The sequence below is a fragment of the Setaria italica genome, chromosome III (assembly GCF_000263155.2).
Source record: "Setaria italica strain Yugu1 chromosome III, Setaria_italica_v2.0, whole genome shotgun sequence".
Classification (NCBI taxonomy): domain Eukaryota; kingdom Viridiplantae; phylum Streptophyta; class Magnoliopsida; order Poales; family Poaceae; genus Setaria; species Setaria italica.
Window position 1 is genome coordinate 23,042,749 of NC_028452.1, and position 20,995 is coordinate 23,063,743.

General features: G+C 41.8%; 2 protein-coding genes across 4 annotated transcripts; both read left to right on the forward strand.

The window, feature by feature from the left end:
- Positions 1–906: 906 nt before the first annotated feature.
- LOC101780649 (protein GAST1) lies at positions 907–2,085 on the forward strand. The gene is made up of 4 exons (XM_004962207.2): positions 907–1,240; positions 1,321–1,434; positions 1,522–1,555; positions 1,666–2,085. Exons 1-4 carry the CDS (start codon positions 1,169–1,171, stop codon positions 1,845–1,847), a joined length of 402 nt encoding a protein of 133 aa, XP_004962264.1. The 5' UTR covers positions 907–1,168; the 3' UTR covers positions 1,848–2,085.
- A 606-nt stretch (positions 2,086–2,691) lies between these two features.
- Positions 2,692–10,601, forward strand: LOC101779971 (mediator of DNA damage checkpoint protein 1). 3 transcript variants are annotated; one of them, XM_004962205.3, is made up of 15 exons: positions 2,692–2,958; positions 3,037–3,141; positions 3,266–3,301; positions 3,395–3,462; positions 3,706–3,803; positions 3,984–4,035; positions 5,123–5,215; positions 5,652–5,762; positions 6,196–6,388; positions 6,999–7,432; positions 7,815–7,924; positions 8,105–8,163; positions 8,398–8,585; positions 9,081–10,248; positions 10,314–10,601. In XM_004962205.3, the coding sequence occupies exons 1-14, from the start codon at positions 2,901–2,903 to the stop codon at positions 9,267–9,269; spliced, it is 1,794 nt and encodes a 597-aa protein (XP_004962262.1). In that variant the 5' UTR covers positions 2,692–2,900; the 3' UTR covers positions 9,270–10,248; positions 10,314–10,601. The 3 variants fall into 3 exon arrangements, with proteins under 3 accessions (XP_004962262.1, XP_022680625.1, XP_004962263.1); XM_022824890.1 differs by having other exon boundaries at positions 10,329–10,601; XM_004962206.3 differs by having other exon boundaries at positions 7,020–7,432.
- The last annotated feature ends 10,394 nt before the right edge of the window (positions 10,602–20,995 follow it).

Sequence of the window (20,995 nt, forward strand, 5' to 3'; positions counted from 1 at the left end):
TTCAGTTTACCCAGTTCATGCATGAAAAATGTGACGACTGCATTTTCCAAACATGTAGTCTCGAATATTTTACCACTACCATTTTCCAAACATGCCATTGACATCAACAATGGCCGTGCTGGAATTTTATCCTTTTTCTAAAAAAAAGTGCATGAAAAATGTGACGGCTGCAAGTATCCTAAGTTCCCTACTGGCTACTGCAAAAGCTGGAGCATTTCCTCGGCGACATTCAGAGCACACGCATCAGACAGTTGAGGGAACAGCGGGATCCAGGACAGCGGTTGTAGGTTGCGTTTTTTCCCTTCTATTTGTCAATTATAGTATACGCATACCTTTTCTCCGAGCGAAATGTACACAATCTACGCACAGGTGTCCGACGCAGCCTACAGACGCGCCGATGACCCTACGGCAGCTGAAGATTTTGGACTCCTAGCGCAGTACTACAATAGTCACGGCCCGTCAGGCAAATCCAACGAAACGACCCGACTCCCGAGCCCCAACTCCATTGCCTGCCGATTGATTAATACCTCAAGCTCCGCCACTACTGCCCGCCTCTCTGCCGCGCATGTGATCGGGCGAGCGAGCCCCCGCGACCTTGCGAGCACGCGCGCGCGAGAACGGCATGGATGTTATCCCGGCTGACGGCCCTCACATGGGCAGCAGCTAGCGACGCTTTTCCCCGGCTTGGCGCACTCCACTCCAATGAGTGGGGGGCCTACGCCAGGTGGCCAGCCACACACGGGCTCGCCTAACAACAGCCGCTGCTCTCACCTGCCGGCCGCCACGCTCCAAGCGCCATGGCCGGCCGCCTGGCCTGCATGGCCGGCGCGGCGCGGCCACGCGCCAGAAGCTACCAAAACTGCAACCGTTGTCCGGATCCAACTATTATTGCTCGGCCCTTCGCTACCTCTGGTTCAATGGCATGCGGCTGAATGGCTGATGTAACAGGAATTCCCTCTATCCGTGTGCGGTGTGCTGCGTCTGCGTTGTTCCCTCACAAGGCGAACAGGGTCTGGAGGGAGGGGCAAGGGAGCCACTACATTGTACATGGCATTGTAGATTGAGTTGGAAGTGGTAGAGCAGCTGGAGGTTCACCTGCACTCCTGTTCCATTCCATCTCTTGGAGGTGGTAAAGGTTCATCAGACTTGGAAGTGTGAGAGAGCAGCCATGAAGAGCAGAGGTTTGCGGCTGCTCTGCTGCGTGGCAGCGGTGGCCGCGCTCCTCTCGGAAGGAGGCCAGGTCTGTCACTCTCTCCCTCTCGCATTGGTAATCGAGCACATTGGCATCTGCCGTCGAGGTCCGATCTCTTTCTATTCCAGGCTGCCGCTTATTATTACGTGCCGTCGCCGGGGCCAGCTCCGGCGCCTGCCGCCTCCCCCGCGACGAACTCCTCTGCTTCTCCTCCACCAGCCCAGCCCACCACCTTCCCGACGGTGAGTGTAAACCAAGTAGTACAGTGCATACTCCTCAACCGAAGAATTCGGCCTTGATTCACCTTCGTGTTCATCGATTTTTTGCAGTACGGCGTCACCCCCGGCAGCCTCCAGCCCCAAGGTCCGTACTGAAAAACGCAATAACCTCTGATCGATACGAATGGTTCACGCATTAGTTGCCGATGAATTAAGGGGAAAATGAAGGTGCTGCTGTGTGTTGCATTGCGACAGAGTGCGGCGGTCGGTGCGCGGCGCGGTGCTCGGCGACGGCGTACCGGAAGCCGTGCCTCTTCTTCTGCCGCAAGTGCTGCGCGGCGTGCCTGTGCGTGCCGGCGGGCACCTACGGCAACAAGGCCTCCTGCCCCTGCTACGACAACTGGAAGACCAAGCGGGGAGGACCCAAGTGCCCCTAGGCAGCCGTGTGGCGGCCGTCTCCCTCTCATATATGAGACCTTGCAGCTAGTTTCTTCAGTTCAGTTCAATCCTGACGGGCAAGCTCCGACCGAGATTGCTGCTGAAGTGTTGTGCGCCGGGGTTTGACCGTTTGAGCGCTCATGCTGCTTGTCATCGTTGCTGCATATGTAGGCATTTGCACACCGATAACCGATCGATGGAGTGCCGTTTGGCTTATGGTTCAGTTTCGCTTAAATCCGGAACCTATAGTTTGCAATATTTTTTTTAACGAAGCAGGCAGAATAACTGTTGATTATATTAAAAAGAAGTTCCAAACTGGATAATTACAAAATATTAAAAAGTAAAAGAAAAGACAATTGAAATAATAATAATTACACTTTATACAGTGCACCCATCAGCAACGCGTCAGAAGAGTGGACAGATGTTTCGCCTCAGCCATAATCGCAACATTTCGTTTCAAAAATAAAAAGAAGTTTGCAGCATGCGAATTCACACGAATTTTCTTTAAAAATTAAGCGGTTCGAACTCCTCGCGTGTAACATGCTGATCTACTGGTGGTTCTCGAGAGAGGAAGGAGGAGCGGGGGACCAGAGAGGGATGGCGCGATAGCGAGATGCCACGAGAAAAAAAAAATGCCGATGTGCTGTGAGCTAATAGAAATAATCTGGGCCAAACAGCCCAAGAAGTAGGTGTCAGATGGACGCGGGCTTAGCCCAAACTGGGTCTCAACAGTAGGTTAGCATGTCGGCCCAAAACGTGGAATGCATTCCGGACCTTCCGGTGACTTCGGGAACCATCATAAAAGCCACCCTGCGCGCGTGCGCCCGTAGCATTTCCCCTCTTCCCGCCTTTCCAAAAAATTTCCGCCCGAAACTCCAAATTCCACCCGCCCCCACATTTCGCTTCCCACGAAGAACGCGAGAAATCCAATCCAACCCACCACGATCCCATCAATCCAATCCAATCAACCCCGCGTTCGAGCTCCTCCCGATTCCCCAGAGCCAGATCCTTCCCCAGCAGCGAACAGCGCAGGAAGTCTCTTCTCGGATCAGATGGGGAGGCCGCGGAAGACGAAGGCCGAACCGGAGCCAGCTCCCGCCTTCTCGATTGGTAAGCGAAGCCCTGCCGCCGATCTGATCCCCACGATTGATGGCGTTTACTAAGAACTTCGTGTTTGTTTTGGGGCAGGGAACTGCAAGGTGGAGATCCACGGGGGCGGATTGCGGTGCGAGAGCACGGAGCAGGCGCTCACCGTCTCCGGGCCTAGGGGGGGCGCCAAGGTTGTCGTCTCTGGTACGCTACTGCGCTCCTCCGAGGATGTGGAGCACGCCCTTTATTCGGTCTCGAAGTTTAATCGAAATGATTGATTCATGTACTGACACTTCATATTTTTGGGTGTGTGATGGCGGTTGTGCAGTTCATGGGGATCAGAAGAGTGCTTCGAATGGCGTTGGTGAGTGAATTGCAATGTCTACAACCATTTTTCGTTTGGATTCAGTTGTGATTCTATTCATCCCTGTCATGCAATTTTGTATCCTATGTGTAGGCGAGGGTTCTCAATTCATCCTCCTCAATCCAAGTGATGCAGATAGCCAAATCAAGTCACTGCTTCAGGTAATCAAGTTTGGAACATTTGTTTTAAGCTTTAACCATTCCGTGTGGCATCATGAGTTAGGAAAAATGTTGTGCCTCGTCAGAATTTTACATTTCTTAAGATGGTGGAATGCTTGGTTAGACAGCATTCAGAAAAAGGGAAAGTTGCAAGAAATTATGACCATGAGCACTTGTTACACTTACACATGATATATGTGCCAATATCGTATTAGTTCATGTGCATTGTTCTTTTGATATTTGCAGGAAGTATTGACGATTTATAAACAAGAACTTCCTTCTATGGACTATGCTGCTGACACTGGGAGAAACTCAGGGTTTCTTGAAAAATGCACAACTAATGGGTACAGACTTCCTTTTCTTTCTTTATCTTAACTTCATCCATAATCTTGGGATGTTACTTAGTATGACTAATGGTACTGATAAAATTATTTTCACTTGAGTTTTTTCCTTGACAGCACTATCATATTTTGATTATGGTATAATAAAGAGTTAATGTCCTGATTTATGTTCCTGTTACTCAGGAAGTACAAGACTCTAATTCTGATGTCTACCCAGGCTGCACAGCATGAAGAGGTAAACATCTTTACAATTTTACCAGTGTATTTTTCCATTTGACTGCATGGTGTGTAAACACTACTCTCTGGGCTGTTTTGTCTGATAACTCATTTGCTATTATTAGATAATTGCACAAAGATTCTGATATCTCACTAAACATAAATTTACCAAAAATTAAACCAAAAGACAATAAATTAAAATGCTTTAAATCAAGTGGAGAGTTCATGTGCTCCTAGGTTATTAAGTCTTAATCGAGTCAAGTTGCTAGAGGATTAGGACGGACTTGTCCACTTGGTCACCTAGTCAACCAACTTGTCCCAACTAGACTCATATAGTCTACAGCATGACATAATTTAAGAACATATACATCTTGTACTTGTACCGCATGAGATTAAGAGGAGATGAGTTGGTTAATTACTTGTTTTTAAATTTTAATCGAACATTTAGTTCTACTACTTCCTAGTGAGCTTCCATGCTTGAGATTGACAGGCAACACCATGTCGCCTCAACAGGGGCCGTGATTAGTTGCACTAGTTGACAATTAGTCACTCGGGTTGGGGTCTACTAGGTCCCATAATTGATTCATTCTGTCCAGTCACTACCCATGTATTGCTAGATGGCTAATTATGGACTAATTGGCAACTTGAAAACATCACTGGAGTCTACCAATGAATTGATCCTGACAATGCATTAAATTTTGAAATTTGATTGCAAATTTATTTCCTTTTTCATTAAAGTATGTCTTAATTATACTACTTTATGCCACTTTCCAATTACTTTAGTACACTCTCTGTTGTGCAAACATTTATACCTAATGTGCACTGTTAATTATTGAGTGTTGACAACCTAACTTTCTGTTAATAACTTTGAAGAACTATTGAGTAAAAAATTAGCGTGCCACATATTTTCAATTGTGATGTGCTTTTGTTGGAAACTTGTTATAAGATCACTAGTTTCCACATACTAGTGGTATCTATCATTCTCCTTAAAAGCAAAGTGTACGTTGGATAGTATGAAAGAGAAATGAAATATTCTTCCGGCTTGAGTTGCTTCCACTCAAACTATTATGATGGGTTTCACTGAGGACAGCTACTCCTTCATTCAGGTCGTAGCTGCTGTGTCATATCAGATTGTGCCAGCTGACACTCAATATGCTGAAATACCTCTGGCAGTTGTGAGATCATCTCATCAACGTGCGGTATGCACCCTTTTGCAAAGTTTCATTAAATTTATTTGGATTCTTTAGTAAAGTTCAATTACCTCTAGGGCTTTCTTGACTGTTACCCATAATCATGTTTCTTATTAGGAGCTGTAACACTGACAAAGTCACTCCAACAGTATGAGATTTTCACATCTTGTTTCCTCTGGGTTTAAAATTTGTAGCAGATATGCATGTTTTTGTGGGACCAGTAATGGAAACTGCTTGCCTTGTGCACACCTGAATTTTACTTTCATTTCAGTAAACCTACTGTGCTTTGCATGATTAAAATTAGATGCTAAGGAGAACAATTTTGCTTGAATATTTCAATACTTAATCTTAGACACATACTCTTTAAACGAATGCTTGGAGTTGCCTATGAACTCTATTCGAAGCATTTCATGGCTGACCCCGGTTGTTTTCATGTACAATTCAGGGTATTGGCCACCTCTTATATAAGGAACTATCCCAGAGGCTTCAAAATGTTGGTATCACAACCATATTCTGCTGGGCGGATAAGGTCTCTGAGGGATTTTGGCTAAAACAGGCAAGTAAAGAGCATATTTGATAAGCCATTTTTTTCGTTTTTGGTGCATATGTTGTTACTTAGCAATTCAACACTTGTGTTAGTCTTGTGATCATTTGTTAATCTCCTAGGTTTAAAGAAGAAGAAATGAAGCCAGCATGCAATACCAATTCATAAGTGTTAAGTTTGATAATTGATACTATATTTCAGACAGTGTATCCTAGTAGGGTGACATGGCTATGTGATGGAAACAAATGCTAGACTTGTTATGTTAGTGTGTATATTCTGGAAGTCTAGAACTAATGTAAAAATTTATTCTCCTTCCCGATCATCAAAAAATAAAAAAAATGTTCTTAGGTTCTATCATGATTTCTTGAGTACTTATGTACTTGATCAAGAACTAATAGTATGTTGTGCTTATGTGATTTTGCTTTATACCTTGAATACACTGCAGGGTTTTGTATCTATTGGAGAAGTGGATACTAGAGGTAAGATTCGAAAGATTCCAGTAAGGGCTGATATAAAGAGAGCATTATGCTTTCCTGGAGGATCAACACTTATGGTTGCACACCTCAAGAAGGAATTGCCGATCCTACAAGCATGGGAGAAACCCCAGACATCTCCACTCCACACTGTAGTGCCAGATAGTAAGTCTACATTACTTAATCATGCAACATTTTAGGTTTTAAAATCTCAAATATGCCTTTTCTGGAGCCTGTGTCATGTCAAATTTAAGTCTGATCTCTGGTGCAAGCTACATCCTATAAACTTCTTATAAAGTATACACTCATAAATTTTGTGTCAGGGACATTGTTTTTCTATTTTGCTTTGTTCTAAATTTATCTGTAACCACAATTAATCCAAATGAGTATAGAAAAACAGAGAATTATCTACATTATATGCATCATTACGCTAAGACAGATTTGTAGAGCACTGAGCTCAGATATTTGTCCTCTGTTAATATGTTCTCTTTAAAGCAACCCATTGATGTGATATATATGCTTGAACGAATCTTTTTTATTGTGCACACTTCAAATTTATTTTTAAGTTAATTACTGATATTGTGAGAGTGAAGTTGAATTTTAGTCAATAATCTTCTAAACTATCATCATTATCCAATGAAAATAGACATATATATAGCTTTATAGATGATTGGCTTTGGTACAAATGCCAACTTAACACTGTATAAACTTCGTAGCATTCAAAACAAATTCAAATTGTTATGTTTTCTATTGTTTTATAAGGTTCTTCATGCAGGCATTTCTCCTGATGATACAGATGACAATATGGTCCTCCAGACATTTAAACGCCGTAAAGTCAGAAAGACTGCAAATGTAGCAAGAACTGGAGCTCACATTGATTGTGGTGAAATTTCATTATCTGAGCAAGAGCCAAAGAAACGTATATATGAAATGTCTTCATCATCACTAAAGTCAAAAAGAATAAGGTGTAGCAATGATGGTGGCAATGGCCAAGACATGAATCAAAGTGATGCCCATGACAATTACTTCTGCAGTTCCCCTGGAAATTCAGTGCCTCTAATTCCAAAAGAGAATCGTGCTCCTAGCCTGGGAGTTCATTTTGAGAACAAAATGTCTGGCGAGGAGAAGGCTGTTGTCCATTCTTATGGTAACCCTACAATCATGCTCATGAATATTGCAGATGAACAAAAGAAGGCACGCCTTACAAAGGTAATATATAATTATATATGATAAGTTCATGTCACATTAACGTTTGAGAAAAAATAACCAGCATGCCTTAGGTTCAGGAAAGCTTCAAACACGGATCTTGAAGATATGGTCATTCAGACAATGAAGTAAATTGCACTTTCTTCTCAAACAGAAAACTGCATACTCATGACAGGCATACATACAAATATGTCATGAGATGAGATTTAAACTCACAGGAAGTTGCGGAGTTTTTACATGGCAATAAGTTTTATCAAATTTGTTTCATTAATTTTTTTTATGATCACGCAAATCTTGCATGCCCTTTTTTTCTCTTTTTTCAACAGTGCAATGCTTTGCCTTTTTGCTGCCTCTGAAATATAATAAGCCAACCATTATGGTGCAGGTAGTTGAAACGCTTGGTGGGTTTGTTACTTGCGAAGGACATGCATGCACACATATTGTTACTGGAAAAGTTCGCAGGACTATGAACTTCTGTATTGCTTTGTCCTCTGGGTACGCCTCCTTATCCTTGATCAACCAAATGACACTCCAGCTTGTTTAACCTGTAATAAAATATGGTATCTTATTCTTGACTGAGATCCAAAGTTGGATATGGTGTTTTAACACCTACATACTTTTTTTCCTGATTTTATTGTTATTTAACTAATTTAAAATTTCATGTGCTCCTTGCAGTGCTTGGATAGTTTCCCCAAACTGGCTAAAAGAAAGCTTCAGACAAGGGCAGTTTGTAGGTGAGTTGAAAGTTGACATTAAGGTGATTATATAAATATTATTGTGAACGTCTGTATATTGAAGAGAAAATATCAATGGTGCAGTTTGTGGTCTTCTTTAGCCCCTGGGGCTTCTGTTAGAATGAACTATGTTACTATATCCTTGTTATTTTTGGTAAAAGAACACTACCTAAAATGAACTACAGAATACAATGGAGTCCTTATCTTCTGTTCCACCTTTCTTCTATTTTGCAGGAGAAGCACAATATGTTCTGGAAGATGAAGAATTTAGGATGCAATACAAGTCTGTACTGAGGGATGCAGTTATGAGAGCTAAAGAAAGGCCCAACTCCTTATTTTCTGGCTACACTTTCTGTCTGTCAAAGTACATTCAGCCCTCTTTTGATGTTCTCTCATCCATTATTAAATCTACTGGGGGCAAGGTAACCTCATTTATAATGTTCCATTCCAGCATCTTATATGCATAAGCTTTTTAAGAGAAGCACGAAACAAGATTCAAGAATTTATCCAGATCCCAGATAACTTACGAACTTGAAGTAATCACCTTGGAAGGGCAGACCTTGCTCAATGCAACTCCTAATATGTGGCTTGAATTTATGCTATCGCATACTTAAAGAGCTAATGATAATAGTAGTTCAAAAACAAAACTTATAGGCATGCATATTTTTTATGGCAGGAGAATGGTTTTGAAATGATTTTTGAACATAAAGACTATCCATAAATAAAATAAATATATTAACTTGAGATGAATTTGGGGTTTAATCCCGAAATCCTGCATGAGGCATGCTTACTAGCTTAATTTTATAGAAAGAAACATGATTACAGATTACTCCTTCATTTCAGACTATCTTTCAGAATTACAGTTATTCATGTCTATGTTTCTTCTTGAACAAAATTCATGTCTACACGTTTGACAGATCATAAAAAAGCTGAGCGAGTTAGATGAGCCGTCCCAGACAATCTTTTTGGTGTGTGAAGAGGAGACAGAACTTGCGTTGGTTGCAGCAAAACGTGGCATCAAAACATTCAGTAGTGACTGGTTCATGAGCTGTGTCATGAAGCAGGAACTTGACCTTGAGGCGCCTCAGTTCACTGTATCTCTCTGATGTGGCAGCAGCTGAAGTCTTGCTTTTCCTAAGGCATCTCTTCCTTCGGTTCTTCTCTTGGTTCGTTGTAGATATACAGATTTTCTTATTTACCTAGTTGCAAAATGTAAAGTAGTCTCAAAACTAGTTTTGGTCCTGTGAAAGTGATTGCCTGTTTTAAATCGAAAATTATATGCAGGAGCCATTCCAGTTTTGATGTGTTTTTGTATAAAACCTTGGCATTGAAAATCAGCACTATATGTCTAGAAATTCTTATGTTGTTTGACGGAGGGGAACTAATGGAGAAATAGAGCCATCGTTAGCATTATCTCATGTTCAGGCCAGGACACATCACGGCACATCTGTCCCACCTTGGCCACGCCGTGTCGCCTCTAGCATGCCGCCAAGCCGTCTTCTACAGTTCTGCTGCTGCTCCGGCGCGCTACCCACCCATCCTGCAGCTAGCAGTCGCACCGTCAATAGGCTGCTCCCATGCGGCACCTCTTACAATCATGTCCATACCTGATACCTGCTTCGGACGCCCTCCCATGGCCTCTCCTGCATCTTCCCTCTCGTTCCTTCTTGCTGCAGCCACCTTGAGTCCTTGACCTCCATCCGGCTCTTGGTGCTGGTTATGCTCATGGATTTGGAGGCTCCGCTTGGTTCCCGGCCTGGCACTTCAACTCGCACCTTCTAGGAAGATGCCCGGATCGAAGGATCCCGGATGCCTCGGATCCGCAATCTTCTAAGAGCAGGAGGCGGCGGCGGGAGCTCTCTGTTGCCTCCACCGCTGCTGACTCCAGAACCTCAAAAAGCGTCCATGTCTCCAGCTTCAACTTCAAGGTGATCCTCCTAGTATTAGAGAGGAAGGTCCTGCAGCCTGCAAGGTGCCACGGGCGCCATGAGTCTGTTGTCCTGGAACTACAGAGGAACAGGAGGGAGCCTCTGCAGCCCTAAGATGCAACATCTCTCCCGTTTGATTGTGTCTACTAAAGCCCAGGTAATTTTTATTTCAGAAACTAGGGAAAAAAACTAGAAAAACTACTCTTGTTCATATTGTTCCAGTTGAATGCCTTGCAGGAGGCCTTTGGCTGCTTTGGAAAGAAGATGTGCCCTTGCAAGTAGAACAATCTAGTTCAAATGTTATCTTAGCTAGTTGTGAATATAAGCCAACTGCTACGAAGTTTATCCTGCTCGTGTTTGTGGTGATCCCTATCACAGAAAAACTCAGTCTATCTGGCAGGACATCATGCTTTTATTGTAAAATATCCTAATATTCCTGCTTTCTGTATGAGGGATCTTAACAATGTAATGCATCCTAATGAAAAGCTAGGTCTTAGACCTATTAATGTTGCTCATATGTCTAATTTCTGTCATCTTGTTAAAGATTGTGGTTTTATGGATTTGGGTTATAATGGTCCTGCTTATAATTGGTCTAATAAACATTTCAATGCTAATCCTACTTTTGAGCGACTGGATAGATGTTTAGGTAATGTAGAATGGTGTGCAGTTTTTCCTTCAACTGCAGTTTTTCGTCTTCCTATGATTAAGAGTGACCATGCTCCAATACTAGCAATGCCTCTTGCTTCTACAAACAAGCCTAAGAAACTTTTCAGATTTGAGAATTGATGGTTAATGGAAGAAGATTTTCAGAAAGCAGTAGCTACAATCCGGCAAAAATCTTCAGCCCGTCCTTTTCACCTTAAAACAAGGTGTCTGCTGATTTGCAAAAGTGGAGAAAAAAGAATCCCAGTCTTAAACTTCAACTGCAAGCTATCGAAGAAAACATCCTCAAACTTCAAAGTCTTCATCCAACTGTTCAGAACCACTCTCTAGAAAAAGGATCTTGTACAGCAACATCAGGTGATTTTGGACAAAGAGGCAGAATTTCATAAACAAAGATACAAAAAGTTTTGGGTAACTGATGGAGATAGAAATACCAAATTCTTTCAGCAAGCAATCATCAAGAGAGCAAGAAGAAACAGAATTCTATTTCATACTGATGAGTTGGGAAACCCTTTAACAACACATGATCAGATTGCCACTTGTTTCAAGAACTACTTCACAAATTTGTTCCCAAGTCAAACTAATCAATATCAGACTCACTATTTCTCTCAGCAGAACAGAATAGAAGAAAATTTATTGACTGACTTCACAACAACCATTCTAGACAAATCTGAGTTATGGACAATTATAAAGATCATGAAGAAGGATGCTGCCCTAGGACCTGATAGATGGTTTTAATGTGGCCTTTTATAGAGCTGCTTGGGAATGGATTGGGGATGATGTTGCCAACCTGGTTCATAATTTCTATTGTACATGTCAGTTGCTTCCAGATCTAAACAACACTTTCATTGTGTTAATTCTAAAAAGAATGCTCCTGTGATTCCTTAAGATTTCAGGCCTATTAGTCTCTGCAATGTCATTTACAAGATCATAGCTGATAGGATTAAGCCTTCTCTTCCTGATAGAGTGCATTTATCTCAGTCAGGTTTTATTCCTGGTAGACATATTTCTTCTAATATTATTATTGCCTAGGAAATTACTCACTCTTTTTCTCTCAATTCTTGGAAACATAAAGGCTTCCTTCTTAAGATTGACTTAGCTAAAGCTTTTGATAGAGTGGAATGGAATTTTATTACTGATGCTATGCTTAGAGTGGGGCTTCCTTTTCAGATTGTTAATCTAACTAAGGCATGTATTTCTACTCCTGAATTTTCTGTTCTTATCAATGGCCAAGCTTCGGATTGTTTTTATTCTCAAAGAGGGATTAGACAAGGTTGTCCTTTATCTCCGTACCTTTTTGTTTTGGCAATCAATGAGATTTCTTTCAGCCCGCAAACTTCCTTGCAACATAACCACCTCTCAGGAATTTTCCTTGGTCAGAACTGCCCACCCATTCATTCTCTTCTGTTTGTTGATGATCTTCTTATTTGTGGTAAGGCCACTACTGCTAAGGCTACTCAAATTAAGCTTATTCTTGATAATTTCTGCCATGCCTCTGGTCAGACTCCAAACTGGGCCAAATCCTCCATTCTCTTTAGCAAACATGTTGATGTCTACACCAAACAAGAGGTCAAGAATCTTTTCCCTGTTCCTTTGATGAACTCCCAAACCACTCATCTTGGTCATCCTATCATTGTTTCCTATAAAGACAGAACCAAAGCCTACTATTTCATTTTCAAAAAGTTCAGAGCTAAGCTTACTGGTATTAAGGCAAATAAGCTAAATCATGCGGGTAGAATCACTTACATTAATTCTGTTTTGGCTTCCATTCCTATCTACTACATGCAGAATATCTTGTTCTCTAAAGCATTTACATAGAAGATCAATTCCATCCTTAGACGCTTCTGGTGGCAAGGAGTCCAAGAAGAAGATTCCGTGAAACCTTTTTATTTTAGGTCTTGGGATGACACCTGCCAACCAAAATTAGCGGGGGGTCTTGGTATAAGAAACATTCACACTGTTAATAAGAGTTTAGTTCTCCACTCTGCATGGTTAATTGCTACTAATAAGGATCCTTTCCTCACTTCTGTTCTAAAGGCAAAATATTTTCCTAGTAACAGTTTCTAGAGAACTAATTGCGTTGGAACTAGGTCTGCTTTTTGGTCTTCTATCATGCTGGTTAAGCATCATCTTCATGAGCAAAGTGTGCTGCAGATTCATTAAGGTAATTCGAATATTTGGACAGATCCTTGGTGTGATAATTGGGAAGATATTCATAACCACTTGATAGATCCTCATGTTAATAGACATCTTCCAAATTTAGTTTCTGATTTATGGAATACTCATCAGTCCACTTGGAATGAAAATCTGGTTAACTCCACCTTCTATCAACCGGTTGCTGATGCCATCCTTCATGTTCCTAAGGTCTGTTCCAATTCTGTTGACCAACTTTGTTGGAAACCTTCTTCCAAAGGTACCTATTCCACCAAAGAGGCCTACAAGTACCTTGCTTTTCAGGCTTCTCATTATTTGCAAAGTCAGGGTTCTAGAGCTATCTCTGCGACGGCTCTTTCTATTCTTAATCGAATCTGGAAGCATAAAACCATTCCTCCTCGCATCAAGGCTTTTTCTTGGAGGCTTATTAGGCACTCTCTAGCAACTGGTCAACGAGCAGCAACTTTCAGTACTAGAATTGATAACACCTGCAAACTTTGTGGTACTGATGAAACTGATTTCCATTTGTTTTTTGAATGTGATTTTGCTAGAGCGGTTTGGTTTGCTGCTCCTATTCCCTTGAGAACTGACATCTTGTTGAAAGAACTAGATGGCCTTCAAAGTACTTTGGAGGCAATCTTATCAAACAACCTCTCAGATGACATTTTGCAGGAAGTCTTTACTAGGCTTTGGTATCTTTGGAAAGTAAGGAATGATTTTAGGTTCAACAACAATAAATGGTCTGTTTGTAGACTAAATCATGAAATGCATGCAGACATTGCTACTTCCACCTTGTTTGTCTCTCATGCAGGTTTCACATCATGGTCATGCATGTGCTGTTCTTTCAGCACTGCTGTCTGTACATTGGGGTCTTCTGACCCTCACCCATGTACATTGCTTTTAATCTTGAATGAAGTCCTTTATAAAAAAAAGCTGCTCTCCATCTCGCTGGGAGGTGCTAGACTGCTAGTAGTGCACGTTCGGATGGGGTTAAGTGGCCGCATCTGGTCATATCAAGTGCAGTAAAAAACTAGCTCGAAACAGGTCCATAAATGGACTGTTCGGGATCACCTATCTTCAGACGGATTTTTCACAACGAACACATCCAATCCGATCCATTAGACCTTAGACTATGTTTGCGTATATTTTCAAGCATTTTGTTACTGCACAAAAATCGGTACGAAAATGGGTACGTTTCGGTACCCGAATGCACCATTCGGTTCCGCTAAAATTCCGATGGATTTTTTCACATTGAACGCATCCAATCTACACCATAAGATCCTACACCATATTTCACTACAAGAAATCTTCCGATCTACGATGAAAATTTTACAGCACATGTCAAAACGTCATAAATTTATGATGTTTTTTTTACTAAAAACATCATACAATTTTGCATCTGAGCAAATTTAATGATAAAGTTATGAAATTTTATAAAAGTTGCCACCGAATTCAAATAGAAAACGTCACTCACTGATACATGGTGGTTTTGTAACGATATAAGGTCCATGGAAACATCATAAACCCACATGTAAGTATAAGATGATAAAAGGGAGGGCAAATAAAAGGAAAACAAAGGGAAAATAAAATGAAAACATGTTCCTCCTGTGGGTCAAACCTGTCATTGATCAATTGGGAAGTCTTGAGCCAACCGCTATGCTATAGCCACTTCTCATTTTGTATCCTTAATTTTCTTTATAGTCGATAAGCCAGGCTTACATGGGTCCCATGTGTAAGTATAAGGTGAGTTGCTGCAATATATTTTGATACTTGGCACGAGAAAAGCTGTGCTTCCAGGAAAAATCAGCGTGCTTGGCGCGAGAAAAGCCACTCCCCCCTCCCTGCGAAAATCGGCACCCATATCCGCAGCTCAGTAGTGTGGTGGCCCGTGATGGGAATAGCACATTGGACCAGAATGGAGAATGAGACGAACTCCGATCAGGTGGGCTCCAAGTTCCAATTGTTGCGGCTTCTTGTCCCGATCGTTCTTGGGACTACAGGTTATGGTATTAGGGATCTGAGTTGAAGGAACTACATTTAAATTTCATGATGTAGTTAGGTTTTAATTCGGGTCGGTAGTATGAATTGATAGGTTCTTGTATTTTACTAGCTTCCACGGTCACCTAGAGTCATTAATAGCTTCAGAACGGGGTCGCCTGGCTATGACATTACCTTGGTGGATCCTGAAGATTTTTGCGAGCACGGGATGGCTGTCCATGTGAAGTATGATTGGACATTTGACAACCCTAGGCGACGTTTTGCATGTTGCTGCAAGGTAAACGACAACTTGTTTTAATTATCATAGATCTTAGGATGCTAGACTAAAGGTAAATGTAACTCATGTCCGTAGGAGGAAGGGGAGGAATGCGAACCATTTAAGTGGGTTGATCCTAAATGGGATGCTAGGACTAAAGATATTATGATGAAGCTGATGAATAAGAAGGCAAAAGCTGAAGAGGATGCAAGTATGTGGCAAGAAGATTGGGGAAATGCTATGAGGGAGCTCAATGAAACTACCAGTGAGCTGAAGAAGGTGAAGCGATACCATGGGGAGATGACTTTGCAGCTGATGAACACGAAGTCGAAAGCTAAAAGAGATAAAAGGATGTGGGAGCAAAAATTGTGAGAGACACGCGATGGGCAGACAATGGAGAGGCAGACCTTCGGGAAGGTCACCTTGGAGCTGATTGGGATGAACTAGAAAGCTGAAAACAATGCAAGGATGTGGAAGGAAGAATGCGCAAAGGCTAATATGGAGCTTAAAGAGACTGCGATGAGTTGCAGAAGGTGAAGCGATACCTGGAGTAGGCTACCAATGTGGTGATGAAGGTCAAGGAATCACTGTAGGAGGCCAAGGATTAAAAGTCCTTTGAGGACAATTAAAGATATAATGTTAAACTAGCCATTGTGCTTTTTTGCTGTAGTACTTGGGGTTGTTGCTGTTGTGATGTTTGGTGTTATTGCTGAGGTAGATGGTTGAGAGGTGGGATCGTGCTTGTATTTTGGTAGCTGATGGTACTATCTTGTAAATTAGGATAAGTATGAATGATGATTATGAACTTTGTAGTAATAAATGAATATGATATGCCATCTGTTTATGCCGCTTTGGTTTAATGGCTATTCAATTTGATTCTAGCATATTTACCTTTCAGATACTCCAATATTCATTTACTTATGTCCAACGCTGCATAACTGATGATCACTAATAATATTGATATTAGTACTATATATACAAATGCATTGTCTGATAATACAACGAGCGGCACGGGTGTTACAATATGAAAGATCACTAATCTACTCATAGCTAGGCAACAACCATGTTACTCGCGATCAAATCCAGTCCTAAGAACATGTAAAATGCGGATCGCGAGATCTTCATCGACGCCTACCACATTTCTTAGTTCTTGTTGATAGAGCTAGTATGGCTCCTATGGGTACCAATCCATTCCTAGGAAGTAAATGTGATCTCCCTTCAAGTTAGGTAGGCCACAAATTGCATGCTCTTGTACAACAATGCACTAGCTTGGTCCAAATAGGATGAACTTACTATGAAACTCTAGAGCTATCTCCCAGGTAATCGGCTCCCAGATATTATCGACGAATGAATGCAGAGTAAATTCAACCACCTCTCTCCAGTTGATGTCCCAGCTCCAGGATCTCTAGAGCCTATTCTCCCGAACAACAAAGAACATTCGGTCTTGACCTTGGAGTAGAGAAGAGTTTCCCATCCCAAGAACCCATGATAATTAGAGTCCAACAGCTTGAGAAGGTGTTGGAAGATGATGCCCCAAGTAGATCCGCATATGTTCAGAAGAACGACACTACAAGTCTTCCCAAATGCCAGATGTAGACGGGCAACGACTGTAGCTGTGGACAAGATCTCGGGGGCCATAAGTTGGTTAACACAAGGAATGACTTGGTGCTAGTAGATGTTGCCAAACCCAAGATACAAGCTTCAAGAGAACCCCGATGGCACCATGTGGGAAGTCAAGGAAGGTCAATGTGCTCCTGATGGGACAAAGGATGCAGCAGGAGCGCAGTCTGCTCGTCGAAGGCATCGATATCAACAAGGCGTCCAAATCCGCCACAACCAATCAACCTAGACCTTTTCTCAGCTAATGTTGGAAAGGAGACCACAAAAAGGTGATGATCCATGATGGATGCAAATGCCACTGCTCAAGAATCACCAACATTATTGGTTTTTAGAATCCAAGGGTCAAAGGATAGTGCCTCACTTGAACGAGCACAGTCCCAACTCTTACAGATTGCTTTGAACCTGATGAAATCTCTTGCATCACTGATCTTATTGGCGATGCTTACAATGAGATCTAGCATAAGATTTGCCCATGAAGATCCCATGATTGAGGAGAAATTGAATGGACAACCAATGAAGAAGGTAGAGGAAGAACTATTCGTGTACACCAGATCTTCTTATGTAGCTGTTGGTTTCCATACCAGACTTTCCTTTATAACCGTGATATTTGGTTATTCCCATGCTTTTGGTGAGTGGCCACATAATCCATGGGCACATTCGATCTTAATACAATGCACCGCTTTAAATGCAATGGCTTGCATAAGAAACCATGAAATGAAATTGTGCATCGTGAAATGAAATTATGTATTTGTATCATAATGCTACTCGCAATGGGGAGTTTCATTCTTATTAATTAGCATGCCACATAGGATCAGGGTTCTCAATTTCATGTTAACCCTTTTTTCGGTCCTCATTGAAATCACTGAAATCTGCGAATCAGTTTCATCTGATGAAACCACTTGTACACTGATGCCAACTCTTTATGAGTCATAAAATTAAATGCTATTTAGAGCCTATGAAACCACACCATGAAATTATGCATAGGAGAGGTAGTTTCAAACACCATTTTCATGTTTTTGTTGCTTTATGTGGCTACCTTGGAAACATCAACATGAAACCTCCGATTGAGATTAGCCTAATCAACCTAAAACCTCTAAAGATTGGCACTTTTGGAAATAGCACCATGAAACACTCCATCTAACTTAGTTGGGCTGGGAGGGGGGGAGTTGTCAATGAGGGCAAGGATAGTGGAGGCCAGTTGTCAATGCGGGCATCACCACTTTATATTAATTACCCCGCTTGACGACCTGCTATTCGAGTAAGCTACTTCTTCGTTCTTGCAACCTCCAAAAAAAACCCTAGTCTGGCAGTGCACATCTTCCTCTCCCAATCATGGCATTGTCTCCTATAGCGATGACATATTCAGGCCTAAGCCTGCTATGAATATAGGTCAGAATCCTTAATTTTGCACATTGGTTACGTGTGCACGACGGGTGTCAGGGGATAAGCTCGACGAGTACATGTGTACCTTTTGTTGGACTGTTTGGCATATAACACAAGGCATTCCTACAGAAACAACTCATGCGATGTCATGAGTGATACATTCCCTGCATACAGGTGTGATTGATGTAAGAAATAGAAGAATATGACCTTATGGGCAGTAAGAAAGATGTTGCCACTGTTCATTTCTAGTACTTATTAGCATCAACTGCATGTGTAGAGAGAGAGAATAATTATTGGCATGTTGGACAAGTCGATAAGGTCGGATAGTCCTTCAGACACATGGTGCAGGATGTCATGACAAATCCACCTTATGTGTGCTGCGTGGCTCAAAAGGCTGCCAAAAGCACCATCGATTCGCACTAGATGATTCTCTCAGTGCAGCGGAGCCCAAAAAACGTGAACTGGCCGATACAACAAGACCAAGGCAGAATATGTCATACCACATGGCCCAAAAGGATGCGAATCACAACTTAAAAAGCATTTGGAACGGATCATTATAGTCTGGTAACGGGCGTTCACGACCGCGACTGTCGGAACAACGTGCATACCACAATGTAGGGATGTGTCGATTCAAGACTGGTAATGGATGTTCAGGAGTGGCCATTTCAGAATGACACACATATCCAAAGAAGAAAAACAATCAACCAAGGAAGAAACACACATCTAGCTAATCAAAGGGAAGCACATAGATTCATAGTGTGGGGGCCTTACTCTGATGGTCCCGCTGATTACTTGTATTAGTCCCTGGATCAGTAGACTAATACAGTTCTCATCACAAATTAGTATCATAACAATAAAAAAACACATAAAATCATAGAAAAGAGGTTTGACCTTTACGTAGCGGAAAGTGGTGCAGTTACCCATTCCATAGGCATAATGAATTTATAGCACCTGATAAGTCCTAATCCTGTACAAATGAAAGCAAGTCTGAGTACACTTATGAATGGTACTAAGCAAATCCTAGTGTTGAAATTATATTAAATGCTAGGGATAATAAAGAAAAGGATATGTGGTTTGTTTTTTTATTAATAAACCTATTTCATGCAAGGTGAGGTGAGTTTTGAAAAAGAAGAGGAACAAAGTATATTCTTTTTAAGTTGTTGGCTCTAGAGGGGGAATCTTACCTCCCCTACTAGTTCCCAAGTTTTAAAGAGCATCAGAGGCCATCAGGGTCCTACTAGACTAGCTTGTGCCTTATTTCACAATTACCCTCTCTTAGGGCCATGGCCCTGTCTCGCCAACACACACATGATTACTAATTAATGGGAGCTTTGACTATATGGGCTCATGATCATGAGCCTTGGCTATCCATATAGATTTATGCAGAGGTGTATACTTTACCCATACGTTCGATCAGCCCATACCTCAGCTTTAGGCGGTACTGACCTACGAGACCCATACCCACTGGCATCTATTTCTAGACAACATTCCCTAACTCCATCCACAGATATGACTGTACGTCCACACATGGACACTTTCCTAGGAAACAGATGCATCATAACGTGGCACACAATGCCACCAGGTCCTCTGAACCTCAACCTGTGACCCATGCCAACCGGACCTGGGACTATGCAAAGGTCCTGCTCTAGTCTACCCGTTGCCCACCATGACCCCTTAGGATGGTTTACTAGGTTCCGCTGGTGGGGTGTGAATCAAGGCTTCATATGAATAGGCACTCCCGAAGGCTGTACCTTTTTGGCACGTATAGTTTTATGTATCACTAGAAAGATTTTCCCGCAAGCCGGTGCTTATGTGACCAAAGTAAGCTTTCGGGACAAGATCCTCTACCCCTTTACTCCATTGTCTTGTCCTTAATAGTTTCTAACTCTTTAATTGGTAGGTTGTATTTACTAAACTCTAAACTCACACATTTGGGGTTTTCCCATAAAAAGCATTGTATTAATGTTGTTTCTAAAAATTCTATTTCTAAATGACACTCGATCATGATCTAGTCATGATCGGGGTCATTATTTGGGCCAGAAATGGCTTCAAGTCAAGGTGAGAAAGGGATATGGAGGGGTTTCCCTATAGAATATGCAGGTCAAGTTATTATCTTGGTAAATTTTATTATCTAGAAATATAGGATAAAAATATGATCAAGGGGTGGGTGCTAGGACTTGGCTTCATCGACGTTTCCTAGGTTGACCAGGGTCTTGACTTCTCGCCTTCTAGATCCTCATCTTCTTGTTAGAGCCTGGTCAGGCTAGCGCTTCTATACATCTTCTTGATAGCCGGACCTTCGGCTTCACATCTTCTGGATCCTTAGCTGGGTCTTGGTCACGTCCTCAGATCACACAAGCATATAAACAAATAAATAAATATACAATCAATTCTAGCAATCAATGTACGATTAAAGAAAATGGAAAAGGACGGTTGATGGAGGTTTTGGGAATTATCAGATTTCTAAGGATAATTCCTGGATAAATGATGAATGGTTCATTAATTATTTAGAAATAAGTTTCTAAATTATATTAATGGATGTAATTGTTGAATTTATAAGAGAATTAGATATGGATTTTCTAGGGTTTGGACGGGCAGCATAACGGCTAGGTTTGGATGATATTTGGGGTTTTTAGTTGGGCAGCATAATGGCTAGATTGGGTTGATATATGTGATTTGAATTGGGTAGCATAACGGCTGGGGTTTTGGAATGGATCCTAAGTGTGATTCGGGCGCTAGGTGTTGTGAATAGATTTCAAGGCTAGGAAACTTGCACGATGAGCTCGGCTTCGACCCGAGGTCTAGCCCTTCGGCGGGTGGAGCGTTGACA

Bases quoted from the DNA above. Each gene is read 5' to 3' on its own strand.
- LOC101780649 (XM_004962207.2), top strand. From the start codon at position 1,169: ATGAAGAGCAGAGGTTTGCGGCTGCTCTGCTGCGTGGCAGCGGTGGCC. The intron at 1,241-1,320 runs GTCTGTCACTCT...TTTCTATTCCAG, and splicing joins TCCTCTCGGAAGGAGGCCAG to GCTGCCGCTTATTATTACGT. The intron at 1,556-1,665 runs GTCCGTACTGAA...GCATTGCGACAG, and splicing joins CGGCAGCCTCCAGCCCCAAG to AGTGCGGCGGTCGGTGCGCG.
- LOC101779971 (XM_004962205.3), top strand. From the start codon at position 2,901: ATGGGGAGGCCGCGGAAGACGAAGGCCGAACCGGAGCCAGCTCCCGCC. The intron at 3,804-3,983 runs GTACAGACTTCC...CCTGTTACTCAG, and splicing joins GAAAAATGCACAACTAATGG to GAAGTACAAGACTCTAATTC. The intron at 6,389-6,998 runs GTAAGTCTACAT...TTCTTCATGCAG, and splicing joins CCACACTGTAGTGCCAGATA to GCATTTCTCCTGATGATACA.